The sequence below is a fragment of the Sminthopsis crassicaudata genome, chromosome 4, assembly GCF_048593235.1.
Source record: "Sminthopsis crassicaudata isolate SCR6 chromosome 4, ASM4859323v1, whole genome shotgun sequence".
In the NCBI taxonomy this organism is placed as follows: domain Eukaryota; kingdom Metazoa; phylum Chordata; class Mammalia; order Dasyuromorphia; family Dasyuridae; genus Sminthopsis; species Sminthopsis crassicaudata.
Genome location: NC_133620.1, coordinates 428,404,078 through 428,422,827, shown reverse-complemented (window position 1 = coordinate 428,422,827; position 18,750 = coordinate 428,404,078). Strand labels below are relative to the sequence as shown.

The 18,750-nt window shown below is 45.0% G+C and overlaps 1 protein-coding gene across 3 annotated transcripts in view; it reads right to left on the bottom strand.

The window, feature by feature from the left end:
* Window positions 1-18,509, bottom strand: part of KCNC4 (potassium voltage-gated channel subfamily C member 4) — a 67,763-nt gene extending 49,254 nt beyond the window's left edge. For all 3 annotated transcript variants that reach the window (XM_074262960.1, XM_074262962.1, XM_074262961.1), the window contains exons 1-2: window positions 17,802-18,509; window positions 1,612-2,548 (exon numbers count right to left, since the gene is read on the bottom strand). In XM_074262960.1, coding sequence (XP_074119061.1) covers window positions 1,612-2,548; window positions 17,802-18,485 — 1,621 coding nt within the window. In that variant the 5' untranslated portion in view covers window positions 18,486-18,509. The remainder of the gene's footprint in view (window positions 1-1,611; window positions 2,549-17,801) is intronic.
* Between the last annotated feature and the right edge of the window lie 241 nt (window positions 18,510-18,750).

Genomic DNA, 18,750 nt, shown 5'->3' with positions numbered 1-18,750 from the left:
GAACCTTATAACAATCCTGTTACTATGTGGCAAATAAAGTAAATTGCACGTCTCCTAGCTAAGCCCCATAATGCCTCTGAATCAAGAAATCTGGGGCATTTTTTGCATGTTTTTATTTTTTTCATGTCTATTAAACATGGGTAAACACAATTCAAAATGTCTAGTGTCATATAATTATTAGAAAGCTGATATATGCATTTATATATAATAAAGCAATAGTAACTATTAAACATATTTTGAATAAAAAAAAATTCTGTTTTTTTCCATTTTAGAGATAAGAAAATGAAGTCTCTGAAAGGTGAATTGATTTGTACACACTGAGAGAATGTCTGAGAGGAGATTCAAACTCAGATCATCCTGATAACAAATCTGGTGATCTATTCTTTACTTCAAGCTGCCTTTCTCAGACTAATCCCTTAATGTGTAAAGTGGGTTTAACTTTTCAAATCATCTTCATTTCTATTATCGGACAGTATATTCTACTATCTGAGAGGTAGGGGACATAGCTATTTTGCAGGTGGGGAAAGTGAAATACAGAAACAATAAGTGACTCAGAAGAATTTAAATCTTGCCAGACTTTAGGCTAAGGTGATACAGGAGGGAAAGACTGGACTCATTTTCTTTAGGTACAAAATGAGGGAATTGGGGAGGAAATACAATTAAAAGTACAGAGTAGATAACAAAAGGAAACAGAAGGAAGCACAAAAAAGCTGGGTAGCTTTGAAAACAATGTGCACTATTATATAGGTTTAAAAAAATCAGTTTGAAATGGAATATTGAATCCTCTATGCTCTACTGTGTACATGGAAATGTCCTTTTTATTTTCTCATTTTGTATTTAGGTTTTAAATGAATATTTTTTAAATGAGGAGGTTAGTCTAGATGGCTTCTGAGCTCCCTTCTAAATCTAAGACCTGTGTCTTAGGCCACCAGGCACCTAGTCTTTGTGGTTTTTTGTTTGTTTTTTACTATATATCATTGCTTCTCCTTATCTATATGCATATTGGCTTCCCTCATTAGAATATAAGTTCCTAGGGGGAGCTAGGTGGCACAGTGGATAGAGCACCATCCCTGAAGTCAGGAGGATCTTAGTTCAAATCTGGTCTCAGATACTTAACACGTCCTAGTTGTGTGATCCTTGGCAAGTCACTTAACCCCAATTGCCTCGGGGGTGGGGTGGGGAGGAGAATGTAAACTCCTTGAAGGAGGGTCTTTTTTCTCTCCTTTCTTTGTGTCCCTAACACTTAGCAGAGTGCCTGGCATATAAATTTTTATTGGTTGAGTAATGGTGGAAACAATAAATAGGATGCTCCTGGAACTGAATTGCCTAGTGGAGGAGTACCTACAGGGAACTCTAGGGATCTCACTCCAAAAAACCCAGAATGGCAGAAAGTTATATGACATGGGGCAATCTAAAGCCAATATTTTCCCTTCCAGAAAAGAGCATCTCATAGTTTGGTAAATGCAGTATCGATAATCAATCCTAAAAAGACTTGAGCCAGAGCCATTCTATCAGTCCCTTGAAAATCTGAGGGTCAGTTTATAAGGCAGAAGATTCATCTAAAAGCCTTACTGAACTTCACCCCGCCAGCATCCCCCATATAAGTCTCACCTGCCCGTTTCCTCTCCACCATGCCTTCTTCCCCCACAGGGGGGCTAGAGTCACTGAAGATGCTATCTCGGGGCGATGTCTCCTCCGACTTGCAATAGGCCGGCGACTCAAGCTGGGGGGGCCGAGGCACATGCTTCTTCCTTTTCTTGGGCAGCTTCTGCTTGGCCATGGCAAGGGAGTAGTACATGCCAAAGTTGTTGACAATGACAGGGACAGGCATGGCAATGGTGAGTACCCCAGCCAAGGCACACAGAGCTCCCACCAACATCCCTGACCACGTCTTGGGGTACATGTCTCCATAGCCTAGTGTTGTCATAGTGACCACAGCCCACCAGAAGCCAATGGGGATATTCTTGAAGTCGGTGTGGTCATTGCCTCTTGGGTCAGATGGCTTGGCCCCGATTCGCTCAGCATAATAGATCATGGTGGCAAAGATGAGGACGCCCAAGGCCAGGAAGATGATCAGCAATAGGAACTCGTTGGTGCTGGCGCGGAGAGTGTGGCCCAAGACCCGGAGGCCCACAAAGTGTCGGGTGAGCTTGAAGATGCGTAGAATTCGGACGAAGCGGACCACACGCAGGAAGCCCAGCACGTCCCGGGCTGCCTTGGAGGAGAGTCCACTCAGCCCCACCTCCAGGTAGAAGGGGAGGATGGCCACAAAGTCTATAATATTCAGTAGATTCTTGACAAAGTCCAGCGTATCTGGACAGCAGATGATCCTCACCAGGAACTCCAGTGTGAACCAAAGGACACAGACCCCCTCGATGTAGGTCAGGATGGGCTCCGTCTCCACCTCCCTCCGGAAGCGCACGCTGGTGATGTTCCCCACTCGGTGGATCTCTGTCACATTGCGGTCAATGTTGAAGGCCTCATGCGTCTCCAGGCAGAAAGTGGTGATGGAGACAAGGATAAAAAATAGAGACGCAAAGGCCACAACCTGCAGGGCAGGGAAGGAGACAAAGGGAAGGGGGGAGGAGGCACTGGGTTATATCACTTTGACTGGTCCTGGTGGAATGAGAGGGAGTTTTACTTCCCTGGATTGGGCAGGAAGGGGGTGGGAGGCAATGTATGTAACCTGAGAAAGAGGGGCTAGAGGAGGATCCCAGGATGGGTGATGGAGTAGGGGTGCAAAGTGCTCATCTCAGGAGATCTCTCTGGATACTAAATTCCAATCTTCGTGGGGCACTGGAGACACAAAGACAAAATATAAATAGACCCTGCCCTCAGGGAGTTTACATCTGATTTAATCTTCATGCACACAACACTCCTGTCCAACTGGATTCTACTGTCTGTTCCTTGATTCGGCCATATCATCAGCTGATCAATCCACAAGCATTTATTAACCTGTTATTGTATGTCTGGTGCTGTGCTAAGTGCTATGCGTACAAAGAAAAAGTGAAGATAGTCCTTGTATTCAAAGAGCTTACATTTTTATGGGTAATAATAAACATAAGAAAAAATGCCTTCTTAAAAGGGATGGCATTTTCTTGTTTCTTTGCATTTGTACTCCAAGCTTGGAATATACTCCTTCTACCTTTCAGAAACCTTACCATTCTTCTAGGTTCGGGTGTCAGCATCTCCAGGAAATCTTAGTATTTGCTCTCTCCTTACATATTGTCAGAACATTTTGTCTCATTTGTCTATTGTTCCTTCCAAGGCCTTGCTAGTGTTATATTTATCCCTGTGTGCATACTGCATCCCCATTAGAATGTAATCTCTTTGAAGACAGGCAAGTCCTGATTTTTGTTACTTAGCACAGTGTCTTGTAGATGTGCCTGTAGCGCCAAAGTGAAACTACAACAAACATTAAATGCTGGCTATAAACAGTTTCACAATCTTAGGGGCTGAAGGAAAGACAAAATTTAATAAAGACAAGGTCCTTATTCTCAAGCAACTTACAGTAATGTAAGGGGATATCTAAGATGTAATGTAAGGTATCTAAGATAAAGATCTGCCCAGAAGCAGATGGATGGGACAAATAATCCTTTAATCTCTTCCTGTTTGAAGAGCCTGGTTTTTTATTCAAGGTATGATCACCACTGTCCTCTCAATCTCTCTTACTATGTCCTTTAAGGGGTACCCTCTGAAGGAAGGGACATAAGGAGGGAAGGGGATAGAAGAGAGCAGACAGGGTGATCACTTTGCTTCTAAGTTCCCCAAGAAGTTCAGTTCATGAAGTGGGGTGAGGGAGAGAGGACCGCACCAGTGATGGGGGCTGATCCAGGCAGCTACTGGTATGATGAGAGCAGGGTTCAGCTGAGTAACTACTGGGTTTAAGTATCCAATCATTATGAATGGAGATGAAATGCATGTGTAATAACACCAATTATGGAACCTTTCTCTGTTATTCATGTGGCTGCCATCCGCCACCCGTCAGGATCCCAGCAGCTGGAGGCCAGCCAGCTTCTTCATTCTCACATCCTCACTCCCCTTCCCTCCCAAAACCTTCTGCTTCCACCTGCCTGTGCTTAAGACTTCCTCATCCAGGACTGGAGGGGGCTGAGGTAGGGAGGTGGGTGGATAGGAGGATGTCACCTTCATTCAGAAACTCCTCGATAATCGTAATAGTTGATGTTTCGATGCCATTCTCTGCCTTATAAAGTGATCTCATTAGATCCTAACCACAATCCTGTGAGATAGGTAGGGGTGGGTATCATTATTGCCATTTGGGGGGAGGAGGGGTTTAAATTGGTGTAGAGAACACTTAGTGAGGAAAATTTCCCCACCAATGAAGAGAAGAAATTGCTTAAAACTTAGGGTTTCCAGAGTTCTCAGGGTGGGAAGACTGAGAGCTTGAGTGATTTGCCCAGAATCACTCACACAGTCAGATGTAGGATGTAGGATTTGAAGTCACATCTTCCATGGCTCTGATATTGGCATTCTATCATTGGGTCATCCTCGATTTCTATCCCCATTTTACAGATGAGGAAATGGAAGTTCAGACAAGTCCAATTCAATTCAATTCAATAAACATTTAACTGCCTGCTACACACCAAATATTGTGCTAAGTTAAATGACTTGCTCCCATAGCCAAAGTGATTTGAAATGGCAGAACAAGGACTCAAATCCTGTTGCATTTTGAATCAAGGGTCCTTAAAGCTCATAATATTTAGAGGTGAAGAGGCAACAAGATGACTTAGTGGAAAGAGGACCTGAGTTCAAATCCAACCTCAGACACTTAGCTGTGTGATCTTGGGCAAGTTATTTAACCCCAATTGCCCCATCCCCCTAAAAAAAAACAAAAAAAAAAAACTAAAGGGACCTTAAAACTTATTGGTGAAGATAATGAGATCCAGAACAGGAAATTGACTGGCCCATCAGAATCATTCAAACCCAAGTCTTTTGAGTTCAAATCAATTCTTTCTACTGCCTCCCGATTGAGCTTCTGAGAATTTTGGAGTTGAAGGCACAGAGGTCTATGATTAGAGAGGAGAATCATAGGCTGTTGAGACTGTAAGACATAAGATGCCTCAGACTAGCAGAACATGAAACGCTATTTGCTGCAGGCTCCTGCCCCTGAATTAGATCCCTGGAGACTCTTGACTTTCCCTTGAGCCAGAAAGGCAAGTGAGAAGCTTCAGGGCTTCCAGTATCACAACCTACCTCTCTGGCATAGGTTTTCCTATTGGGCAATGACTTTCTCCCCCTGTCCTGTAGAGAAGCCAGACTGGCGCCTGTGGGACAAATATTTTTCTAAAACAGGACCGATTATCTTTATCCCCCAACCCTCCCCTCTGCTGAACTTTCCTATTACTGTCAGGGGTGCTATCCTCCTTCCTGTCACTCAGATTCAAAGACTTCACAGCTCTGACCCACCCCACAATCCAATCAGTCATCAAACCTTAGAATTTTTCTCTGCATCTTGGACACTCCTCCCGCCTTCCCTTGGCTCCCAATGCCACTCCCCAGTTCATTACCTCTCTCTAGAACTGTTGCACTGGGATTTTCATTGGTCTCTCGCTGCCCTAATCCATCATCAGCTCAGTTGCCAGTGATTTTCCTGAAGCACAGGGCTGACCATGTTACTGTCCTGCTCAATAAGCCCTATGGCCCCAGGATCAAATATAAAGTCTTCTGTTTGCCATTTAAAACTCATTACAAGCTGACCCCTTCTTGCCCTTCCAATCTTACATTCTTCCCCCTTTGTGCGTGCTGTGATCAATCATCTTAGCCTAACCCCTGTTCCACACACAAGAAAAGCCCATCTCCTGTCTCTCTGCTTTTGTGCTGGCCATTCTCCACACTTGGAACACTCCTTCCTAACCTTCCATTCTTAGAACCCATAGCTCTTTCACTGTCAGCTTGAAGGCCACCTCCCTTTCAGAGACTGGTCCCATCTTGGTCCCATCCCTGTCCCAGCTCATATACTATCACCCTTTCTAGTCTGTAGAGGATCCCTCTAACTACTCTGTAGATGATTCGTTTGTGCTGTCTCTCACCCCCTAGATCAAAAACTCCTTGGAGGCAGGGGCTGTTTCTGTTTTTCGTCTGTATCCTGTCCTTGGCACTGTGACCTGGCAAAATCAATGCTTATTGACAGATTCTATAGGCAGCTGGGGTGCAGGGGAGCGATCAGGGAAAGTATGGGACACTGGCTGGGTTGTGTCTCCTGAGACCCCAAGGTCAATGAGTGTACCACATGATGATGCTTTCAGAAGGAAGATGGAGATCCAGGAGCATTTGGCTGAGGACCCACAATTCTTGGGAATGAGGATGAGCAGGATAGGTGTCAGTTAAGATAAGGAAAGGTCCTGTCTCTAAGGCTTTACAGGTGAGCAGGATGGGCAGTTGTCAAGTAGTAAAACTTCAGATATGTGAGGGAACCTTGCTACTAGAATAGCTTTGCCACCCTACTCACAGATAACTGAAATTTAATAGTCACATTTTTGCCTTGCTAAAATGCAAATGTTTTGGTAAATGTGGAAATATGTTTAGAAGAGTTGCACATGTTTAACTTATACTGGATTACTTGCTTTCTAGGGGAGAAGGGAAGGGGGAAGGGAAGGAGAAAAATTTGGAACACAAGGTTTTACAAGGATGAATGTTGAAAACTAATTTTGAATTTTGAAAATAAAAAATTATTATTGAAATAAAAAGAAAAATAAAATGCATGTTCTTGTAAACTCCTTGAGCCCAAGGGACTATCTTTTGCTTCTTTTTGTACTTAGCACATAGTAGCCACTTAATAAATGATTGATTGGGGATCATATATTTAGAGCTCTATTTAGAGCTAATCTAACTCCTTCATTTAACAAATTAAGGAACTGAAGCCCACTGAAGCTATGATTTGTCCCTCAGTAGCAGAGAAAGCATTTGGACTCACTTCCTCTAAGGCAAGCATTCCTTTCACTACCTCACCTTGTTCCTGGGAAGGATAATTTTGCATCTTTTCATTTATTTATAATGATCTATTGGCCCTTTCCTGAGAACAGGTTTTGCTCCTGGGAAGGAGAGAACACAAGAGTACCATGAGATTAAGATATGTATGGATGTGTATGTGGGGGGACAAGGGGAGAAGGGATTGCTACCAAAGAAAGAGAAAGGGTCAGAAGAACTTGGTTCTGTTTTATCCAGAGTTGACATTAGCTTCCTTGCTCCGCTCTTTGCTCACTAGAAAAATGGGCAGAAAACACTAAAGCTGGTCTCTTGGAGATGGCTGAGACTGAGCCTCTATCTGTGGGTATTGCACAGCTATGGAAACAAATGGGTGATGGGATGCTACTGCTTCCTGAGTGGGGAAGTTGGCTCATCTGGGAGCCAAAGCTTTAAGTTAATTAGTAATTTGGAAAAAACCAAGTGCAGATAGAGAAGCCAAGAGGCTGAGTTCAGCATAAAGCAAGGGGGGAGGAAAGGAAAGAAAGAACCCTTTTGTTCTTTTTTAAGCCTCAGTTTCTTTACAGGGACAAAGACAAATCTTCTGTGTTTCTGATCAGAGCTAGGTCGTTATCAAAAGGAGCTTGCAAAACCAACAATATCAAGCTCACAGTAAATGGCCATGGCTTGCCTAGGGCCCTGAAAATTACTTTTTCTATTGTAATGAAATGCTGTTCAATTGTTTTTCAGTTGTGTCCTATTCTTCATAAACCCATTTGGGGTTTTCTTGGCAGAGATACTAGAGTGGTTTGCCATTTCCTTCTCCAACTCATTTAACAGATGAGAAAAATGAGGCAAACAGGGTTAAGTGACTTGCCCAGGATCACTTAGCTAGTAAGTGAATGAAGCTGGATTTGAATTCAGGCCTGGTGCTCTATCCACTATGACATCTAACCGTCCGGTTTGTATTAGCACTTGTATACAACCTTTTGCTTTTTTTCCCCCAAAATATTTCTAATGTAATCATTTCTTCTATGCCATACAAATCCCTGAGAATTAGGCTACTCATTTTACTGTATCCATTTTACAGCTGAAGTAACTGAGGCACCCAGAGTTGCTTGAAGTCATGCAGGTAGTTGAGATATGAATTCAATGCACATATTTAACATATATTGGATCACTTGCTGATTGGGGGAGGGAGTGGGAGGAAGGGAGGGAAAAATTAGAACACAGGGTTTTGTAGGGTTTTGAAAAGTCAAAAGCGATCCATGTATATATTTTGAAAATAAAAAGCTTTAATTTTAAAAAAATAAGATTTGGAATTCAAGCTTCTCATTCCAATCTATAGATTTTTTTCTTTTCTTCTACTAAACCATTCTTCTATCTTAGGTACCTCATTGGTTCAACCAAGGGAAATCACTCCAGCTTGTCTAACCCCAAAACAACAGAACATACTCCTCTCCCCACAACATCTGGAATGCTAGTTTTCTTCTTATCTGCCTCTTCCTCTCCCCTTAGGAACATAATGCATTGTTTTCCTTCTCAGCCTAAGCACTTTCAGCAGTTTCTAAGCAGGGACCATCTTCTCTCCTGTGGTCTGAGGGACCTAGAGTCGGGAAACCTGGGTGGAGACACCAGTTCTGCCCCTACAGGATCACAGAGTTCTTTGAAGCTGATTTCCTCATCTGTCAAATGAGCATTCTGTATTTGCCCTACCCTGCAGGGTTCCTGGGAAGAAAAGCATCATGGAATTGCAACTTATTATTCTAATATCTCTGCACACAAAGCACTGTAGATTGTAGAAAGTACATTCATATGCTTCATTCATATGCTTCATTTTGTCTGATCCCCACAAAATGCCATAAGCTTGACAGGTATCACTCCACCTCTGTCCTGTAAGACGACAATAAAGTTCTCTCTGATGAATTAAATTTCTGAGGGACAGACATAGCTTTATATCATCTTTGTGTCCTTAATCCTAGTAAGTAATAGTCTGAAGCTGGGATTTCATTGTTGTATGGAAACCCCTCTTCATCTCAAGCAACCAAGTGTCATGTTGGATGAGCCAATTCTGGAAGACTGAATCTTACCCCAGACCCTTACTTATTACTGGTGTGACTCCGGGAAAAAGTCCTGAAGATCTCTCAGCCTGTATTTCTTCATCTGTAAAATGGGAATAATAATAGCACTGAAGTTTGTGGTGAAGATCAAATGAGAGGACATGGGTAAAGAGCTTTGTAAAACTTAAAGCACTATGGTACTGTTAGTATTATATGATAATATTATAATAATAGTGTTATTAGTAGTAAGAGAACTTTTTTTTTTCCTGTAACCTGTAGCCTTAGAGAGCCGAACTGGATGCACGGAAGGGTTTGCTTCCTCCCCCCAGGCTCCCAGCTGACATGTGAGAGAGACTAGCCTGGAACTCAAGGCTTCCTGCTTCCAAGGCTAGCTGGCTCTCCCATTCTGAGTATTTAATAAAAGTTTGTTGAATTAAATCACAGAGAAGGAAATGGACGTTCAAATAGATAGAAGTGGCAAGATCAAGATCACAAAGAGTATATGGTAAAGGTAAGATTCAAATTCTGATCTGATTCCACAGCTGGTATCTTCCCCATCTATATCACTGCCTCTACAGGAAGCCCTAGGGGAAAGCAACCCATTGGGGTTCAACAGCCTATGAATCCCAGGGGCTGGGGTTTCAAGAAATTCTTGACTCATATCCACAGTCCAGTATCCAGTGTACCTGCAAAATTAACTATTTCTCATGCAAGGCTGATCAGGTACTTTTATTTTCTAAAATGACTGAGTGATTTTGTATCTAGTTTCATGAGCAATGGTGAGGATTCCATTTATTCCCAGCCTAAGGGGTGTTTTTGGCTGCACCTTCACTCTCCTCCAGAAGCAGTCCCTACATCCTGGGAAGAAGCAGGGTTGGTTTAAAGATCAAAACCCTTTATGTCCATCCAGTCTTCAATTAAGAACAGCCCCACACTGCCCATTGACACTGAGTGACGTGTTTCTCCTCCCCTCTTTGCTATCTATTACTCAGCTCATCAGCCAAGATACTTGGCCAGATGCTTCCAGGCACAAATAACTAGGTCTCTTTCAGTTCTCCTAGTTTGTCCTCAAAAGTATTGATGGGAGCTAGAAAAGTCAAACTAGAAGGATGGGAGGAAACCTGAACTGAACTTTTCTGATCTTGAAGATTTGATAGGGCAGGAAGACCCTTTTTATATTTCTGGAAAGGCTTAAAAAATTGAGTTCAGTGGGACCTAGGGATGTGTGTGTGTGTGTGTGTGTAATGTTTCCACAAGAGTACCCTGCCCATATCTCTCTTAGGACATCATTAGGTTCTTAATCTGTACCATGATTATATACTCGTCTTCCATATGGTGCTACTGTAAGCTCCCTGAGGGCAGAGAGCAATTCTCATTTGTCTTTAGAGTCAGTTTCATACCTTGCACATAGGATATGTTTTTAATAGATATTTATCAGGCTGAACAAAGACCAAAGAATCTCAGGATGAGAGAAGTGATTGTCTCTAAGGGTTCCAGCCAGATCTAGAATCTAGATAGTTCAACCCTCTCACTATACAAATACACACACTTAAACATGTATGTTTATGTACATATATTTATACATATACACAAGATAAATGTTTTCTATATGTATTTATCTATCCATGTATTTATTGATTTGAGAGAGTCTTTCACCTATACTGGAAATGCAGAGACTACTCTAGACTCAAGCCCACTTCTGACCAGCTTTAATTTGTCTGTTTCTGTCTCGAACTGGGTTGTCCTTCTTTAAGCAGCCCAGGGACTTCCTACTCCCTAATAGAAGAAAGGATCAGTGAAGCAGTGGGGTGTGGGATAGGCAGGGCTCCCTATATGATGCTAAAGTTAGTGTGCACACTGAATCTGCTGCAGCTCAGAACTCCCAAACTTAATCCATTTACCAGCCTTGGCTTCCCTGGGATAGCCGGGACAACAGGCATGGACTACCACATCTAGCCCCATCTCCTCACTTTATAGACAAAGAAATGAGATCCAGAGGGATGAACTGATTTGCCATAAGCTCACATAGTAACTCCCTCAAAAAAAAATTGGTTTTTGGCAAAGGCAATGATGTCTGGTTCTGATGGGCTTTTTATTATACCAGGAAACAGGTTGCTGTAAACTCAAACTGGGTTAGAGACACCTACTGATGCTCCTTATATTGTCTCCCCTGTCAGACAGGGAAGATGAGAAATAGAACCTCATTTCCCAGAACTCCAGGAGATGGGGGTTGGGGATAGGACTGCTCAGTTTCAGAATGCGACAATGTTTGAATAGTGAGCTTTTTTTTTCCATCTGCAGATCCCACAGAAACAAAGCAATTAGAAACATGTAGATGGGTGCCATTGGATTTGGGATAGGTCACCTCACATTTCTATCAGAATCTCCTCAAGGTATTCCTTTTCAGTCACCAAGTCTGAATTCTCAGTTTCCCCTCTTGATGCATAACATCTGACAGAAACCTTTCACATTAAGCTATTTCCACCAACCTTGTATGTCCTGGAGCACCCTGAATGTGTCCAGATATCCAATATGGGGACAGAGCTATGCAGAGAGGGAGGAAGAAGGAAGGGAACCATAGAATTATAATATTTTGAAGTTGGACGTCACCTTAAAAAATTGGCAGATGAGAAAACTGAGGTCCAAGAGATTGGCCTAAGTCTCCTTCCAGTTTTGGAGCCTTGATCTTTACCCTAACTCTGAAATGCTTGTTCCTAATGTAGATCAATTGCCCGTGCCATGAAAAGAAAAACTAATGATGAATGTCAAAGAGATCCCTCTGGTCCAAGGAGACAGTCAAGGTCAGACAGAAGTCCTTTCTATATGAGACTTTGGTATAGGGGTTTCCCCTCCAGTGACAAATGGCAATGTTCCCCAGCAACCTCATAGTAGAAAATGGTCCCTGGGAAAACTGGGCCCAGGGGCTCAGGAGAGAGATTACTCTCAGATACCAGGGCTCCATTTGCAGCTGTGCTCCAGGGTAATCTTCGGTGTGAAATTCCAACTCTCTGCCATCATTTCTCGTCAGCCCAGGGAAGGGGCTACATCTGTCCAAGCTTAGCCTACTGTCTGGCATCTTATTCAAGGCTGGCATTAGGGACCCTTAAAGATAGTTTGTGTTGGGCTTGGAACCTGGGAAGATTCAATGAAAAGTGTCAACACTCCAAAATATCCAAGTCAGATCAGATCATGGTGTCCATTACTTTCCCCTGAAAAATCCCAGAGGCTGAGTCTCCCTGAAGTAAGCCAATCCTTTGATCATCCTAAGTGTGACCACCTGTGCAGGGTTAACTAGACAAGACTACCAAGAGGTCGAATGCTAACTGGCTCCTTTTGTGTTTTGAAGCCAAAAAATGGTGCACTGGGTCTCAGGCTCTAGCCACCCTACCCTTCATCCCTCTTCCAAACCCCAAGAAGATAAGGGATAGGGAAAATGAAGCCCACAGACACCCAGATTTCTTATTCTCTACTCTCCACTTTTCAATATAGTCTAAATGTATTTTCTTTAACCTACTCCCAACACCCTCCCCAGTAAAAAAAAAAAACAACAAAAAAAAACCCTCAAAAAATTCAAAAAACAGCACAAACACCTCATTGTCCCAGAAACAAGATGTTCAAAAGCAAACGTTAGTCTGTTTAGAGAAAGGAGAGAGAAAAACAAAAACAGAAGACTTTGTTAGGAAATTGCTTGAGGCTGGAACAGAGAACTCGGGCTTCTTCCTTTGCCTTAAGGGAGCCAGGAAGAGGGCCCAGGAGATCTGGGCACTCTCTCTTGAGATCCCCTCACAGTCTTTCAGAGTTTTGGTTTTTCTGACAGAGATTGGGCAGCTGCGAAAGTCCAGCAGGGTCAAGAACCAGGCTGAGATCTGTCATGTCTCTGTTCTGTAGCAGATCCCTGAATCCTTCTAAGTCCCAGGCATCATTCTAAGAAGGATAGTCCTCCTGGAGCAAGATCGAGGGCCTTAAGGTGGACAGGCAAGTGGCATTCTGATTGTTTTATTTGATTCCACTTCTTTTGAGGGCAAACACTATTGCTGGGTGTCTTTCACTGCTCTTTCTGTCACCTCCTCCATAACTCCCATTTCCAGCCTTCTTCCCGTCTCTGATCTGAGCTCAGATTGTACCCTGGCTTTGTAGGAGGCAACTCTCAGAGTGAAGTTGGCAGGGAGAGAGGGGCATAGGGAACTGAATAACAATGAGCTTGGGAAGAGATTGAAAAAGAGGATGAAAAGAACCATTTCCCTGATTCTTTCTGACTACTCAGGAGGAATTACTTGAATAGGAGAAAGCCATGCATTCAATTATAGCCCCCAAATGCAGAAGCACCTCCATCTCTGCCTGGGAAAACATTAGTGCCTTCAAAGTGGTTCTTGGACCAGACCCTATCAGCCTTCTCCATACCAGAACCCTGGTGTGTCAGAACCCAACCACAGCCCTGCCAAGGCTACCCAATCTGGCCCTGCTATTGTCCTCCTCCTTTCTTCTGGCTGGGAGAGCAGTACCCACCTGCGTGAACCCATTGTCCACTCTGACATCCACCAAAAGGACAGGAGAGAGCAATTCTACTAACAATTTTCATAGCCAGAAACATCATTCTTCTATTACCCCACAAAGGGGCTTATTCCATCTGTCCAGAGGGGCTTATTTAGAAATCATTACAGTTTAAAAAAAAAAAAAAAAAAAAAAAAAGAGCAAGGTCGGATAGTGGGAAGTCAAGAAACCTAGGATATAATCCTTTTTGTGCTCCAAATTGACTAGTGACCTTGGGAACATCATTTGACCTCTAAATTACAGCTGGTTTAAGTGACCTCTAAGTTTCCTTACAATTCTGACTTTCACTATTAATCTTAGTCCTTGCCCCAGGGCGCCATCAAAAACTGTGTTCATTCTTCAGATCCCCAGTGGCTCTGACATCCTATTCTTCTGTGACTTTATAAGGCCCCACTGAAAATTGGATGCAGTTATTTTTGGCCCCAGGGAGGGGGTTCTGGTTACTTGGTTTGGGCAGCTCAATCAAAATCACCATTAATTTAACTCTGGTCCTCTACACCAGGAAATATTCTTACTTGCCTTTGGGCAACAATCAGGGATGTGGCAGTCTCACCAAGGGCCAGACTAGCATTACCACTGCCTAGGATAGAGCAGGCAAGAGCTGAGGCAATTGCCATGTTCTCAAGCTGTACTCCAGAAGCACCTTGAAGGTGACAAATCTCCAAGAATGAGGCATCTAGTTGGATTTGAACTTACATGGGACCCAGGCCTGTAGCCAAGCAACAGGCTCCCAAAACCAGCTTTGTTTGATTTTAATTTATTTCTATTTTGCTGCTATTATAATCTACTTCTTCAATGACTGGGAAACTTGCCTGCTTTCTGGGGGTCTGAAAAGTCTGTCCCTTCTCTCCCTAATAGCTTTGGGCTCTTGAATTTTACCCCACAAATCCCCACATTAGACCTGATTTTTGCCTAAAGTTCCCAAACTCAAGGTCCTAAATACCAATGTTAAGAAATTTATTCAGAAGGAGACGTTTGGACTTTCCTCCCTTGGCAGCTAAGTGCTCCAGTATACAGAACACTGGGTTTTGATTTGGGAAGGACCTGAGTTCAAGTGTTACCTGGGCAAGTTACGTTATCTCTGCCTGCCTCAGTTATCTCAACTGTAAAATGGAGACAATAATAATGGAGACAATGTTGTGAAGATCAAATGAGATAATAATAGGGGCAGGTAAGTGGTCCAATAGATGACGCACTATCCTTCAGATCAGGTTTAGATCTGGTCTCGGACGCTAGCAAGTCAATTGGCCCCAACTGCCTCCCTCTCTCCATAAAAATAAGATTATATTTTTAAAGTGCTTAGCATAGAGTCTGGAATATAGTAGGTACTTAATAAATGCTTGTTCTGCTCTCCTTGTTTCCCAGCATATCCTTAGTGACATTTATAGAATTTTTCCAAGCATAAACCAATGAAAGGGGCATTCGATTGGGAGATAAAAGTTGTATGTTTCAACTTCTGTGACCTTTGGTAAATTTGGTAAATTACTTTATTTTTCTAGGGTTCATTTATCATATCTGTAAAATGGGTAGTGGGACCGGATGACTTCTAGGTCCCTTCCCGTTTTAAAACTATGATTCTTTACATAACTATGAAGAAGTTGTACCAGGATCATCCTCAATTTACAGATACAGCAACTAAGTCTTAGATCTACTGAAGGTCACACAGGTGGGCAGTAGCAGGTCTTCTGACTCCCAAATCTAGTAGTGAGGTCCCTTCCAGTTCCGAATGCTACATGATTACATTTTCCCACTACAATGGTGTAGATACAAGCTCTGGAAGGGTTTTATACATCCCTGTTTCTCTCAGGTCACCCTCCATCTCAGTAAGATAATATTTGCAGAGTCCTTTTTCAAGCTTTAAAACACCATATGAATGTCAGTTATTAATTTCCAAGTGGTCACTGACTATAAGTCCCCAGGGGCACCCTCACCCCAACTGGGATACTTAAACCCCAGATATGTTCATTTCAAGTTTTGGATCAAGGTAAATAGGCCCCACTCTAGTCCATTCTAACTGGTGTCCATGACCATACATAGGACTGAATGTCAAAGAAACTTAGTTCTGCTTTGGGATTCTGAGCAATTCAGAAGAGCTATTTCAAGCTTATCTCTCCTATAGAAAACTCTATGGCTGGGCCCCGAGCTGGAGCCAATAGTATTCAAACAAAAAGTCTAATCCAAGAGCTTGGGACACAGATACCATCACAGGGAAAGGCGTATTCCTGGAGGGAAGAATCTTAGAAACCCCCAAAGGCCTCAGCTTGCTGAAAGTGGGGCATCTTGACTATAAGCTTATGAATGGACTGAATCTAGGATCCTTTGTTCAGCTCACCAGCTTCCTATCTCTTCAGCTGCCTCCCCACTACTTCAGTCATAGCCAAGCTCCCATCATTCATAATCCTCTTGCCTCTTCATCTCTACTTCTGGACCCTGACCCAAATGGAGGTCATCAGGAGGATTATCTTACTTTGTGGAGTTATGCTTGCCCCTGTCTCTCATCATTAGTGCAGGTGAATGATCTAACTGTAGTGTCTCGGTGCCTTAGTCAAGGAACTTGTGTAACCAGCTGTGAGAAAGGCCAGGATGGAGGAATAGGCAATTGCACAGACTCCAGGATGCCCAAATACCCTCAACAGATGTTCTTCCCTTAATCCTGGGCTCTGGTTTGCTCAAGGGAGAAACCAACTCACACAACACTTTGTTTTTGGGCCATGAGTCCCTGCTGTCACCCTGTCACAGGCTGGGGGACTGCCCTCTGGCCCTGGCCCTCCCTTCCTTCTGAGAAAGGATACTTCCTTCAGTTAGGATACCAGCTCAATCCCCCCCCATTACCTTCAGTCCCATCTCATACCCTGCTTCTGCTCTGCTCTCTTCTCCCCAGATTGGGGAAAGGGAACTTTTCAGCAACTAGGTTGAGGTACTGGGCATAGGATGCAGTGGGGGAAGATGGCTGCCTCACAACACTCAATAAAGCAACCTGGAACGTCTTAGGTGACCGACTACTCCCAGAAGGAAGCACTTTGCTTTTCCCCAATTCAATTCAGCAAGCATTAAAAGTCCACTGACCATATATATACGAGGTACCCTGTTCTGTGCTGAAGTGAGGGGCCGTGGTGGAAGGAGAGATAATCCACTAGTGTTTTATGTAGAATCACAGCTGAGGAGACCCTGGGCTAAGGGTATCACTGGTCGGGTAGGGGTCTCTGCCTCATACATGACTGCAGTTATTTTGAGGGCCAAACTCCATCCTATCCCTGTTTTTAAAATTTTAGTCACATAAATATACATGTGTGGGGAGAAGTCTTCCCCGTTTTCCTCTCTCTAGGTTGAGTGTGTGTGTACATGTATGCATATACACTTGTGTGTGCCAACACACACACACCCTCACACACACACTCACACACACGCACTCACACACACACTCACACTCACACACACACACACACACACACACACACACATACACACAGGGCCATGAATAGGCATGAAGCACCAGAACTGCATCCAAGTCTGCTGCCTAAAGGACAGCCCAGTTTCTGCCCAAGTCATCTGGGGTCAGGCAAGGTGGGCACTCTTTCTAAGCCCCAATGAGGCTGAGACCAGTGAAATCGGGGGTCAGAGATTGATCTGAAATTCTAGGCTTCTCTAAGCAGCTTTCCTAAAGGTCAGAAAACAAGCTCAGACCTAGCCCATCTCCTCTCTGCTCCACTTCCAACCCTGCCCTGCCCTTGTTTTCCACTCTTTCCTAACCTAAGAAGAAATAAATCACGATATGGCGGTCTAGCCGGGTCTGTGGGCACCTACGTGTGCGGGAGCCATAGAGTACGTACCTCCATCAGGTGGAGGAGTTTTGCACTGAAGGAGTGCCAGAAGCAGTTAGACAGCACGTCTGAAGGCTTCCATTTGGGCAAAAGCCAAGGGAACACCCTTAAATGGTCCCAGAATGGGGAGCAGGCCAGGACACGCAGGTGGGATGGGGACACAGCTACTTTTAGGGATTAGGGGAAGGTGGGGGGAGAACGAGTCATGGCCAGCGTCTAAGATGGGAAAGAAAAGGTACAGGTGCATGTGTCTTCCAGGAAAGTGTGTAAAGAGGTGAATAAGCTGAAGGGGGGGGGGGAGGTTAAAGAGTCCCGGGTCACCGGGGAGGGGTCCGGGCCTTAGTTCCGAATCTAACTTCCCCTACATCACAACTCATCGCAAGCATCTCCCGGATGTCTCTGGTGAGGGGTGCACCTGAGGAGAAAGGCTGAGGCAGCTACTCACCCTGGCAGCTCGAGACGAATAGGGATCCTCGAAGAGCGCCCACATCCGCGGCTGCCACCCTTTGCAGGTGCCCGCGCCCCCGGGGCCCGCTCCACCGCCTCCCTCGTGAGGGCCCAGCCTCTGCAGGGCCAGCTCCCGCTCGTCCTCCCCGGCCTCCTCCCCGGCTGCGGGGCCGCCGTCGGGGCTCTCGAAGATGTCCAGCGCCTCCTCGGCGTCTCGGTGCTGGCGGTAGGTCATCCAGCAGCAGGGCTCCACGTCGGTCTCGTCGATGCCCCAGAAGGTGAGCTCCTCCTCGAACAGCGGGCCGCACACGTCTGCGGGGCAGTGCAGCTTGCCGGTGCGGTAGTAGTTAAGGACATAGGCAAAGACGCCCGGGTGCCGGTCAAAGAAGAACTCGCTGCCGCCGCCGCCGCCGCCGCAGGTGCTGCTGCTCCCCGCGCGGCCGCCGCCCGCATCCTGCTCCTGCCGGCCCCCTCCGTCGGGGTCCGCCAGCCAGGCGAGGCGGGTGCCGGGCAGGGTCCGCAGGGTGCTGCGGTAGGTCTCATGTCGCGTGCCGCCCACGTTGATAATGATCTTCTCCGACGCCTCGCCCTTGGCCATTTCTTCCTTCAGACATGTTTTGGACGGAGGCTTGTTCCCCGACTTACGCCCGCGGTAGGAGGACACACACACCGAGCTGATCATAAGAAGCGCTGCGGGGCTCCGGCTTGGGGCGGCCGCTGCCCTCTAAACACCCTTCCTGAGGAGGCAGCGTCAGACTGAGGGGGGGGGGGGCGGAGGAGAGGAGGGGACACGGGGGGGGGGGTGCAGGGAAGGGAGGAGGAAGAGAGAGGCGGGCAGCCCCTCCCGGCGAGCGCCTCTGCCCCTGCCTCCCCCCCGGGGCACAACTCCCCGAGGCTCCGAGGAAAGGAGTTAGGTTTCTCGGATGCACAGGTGGTTGGGGCTTTGG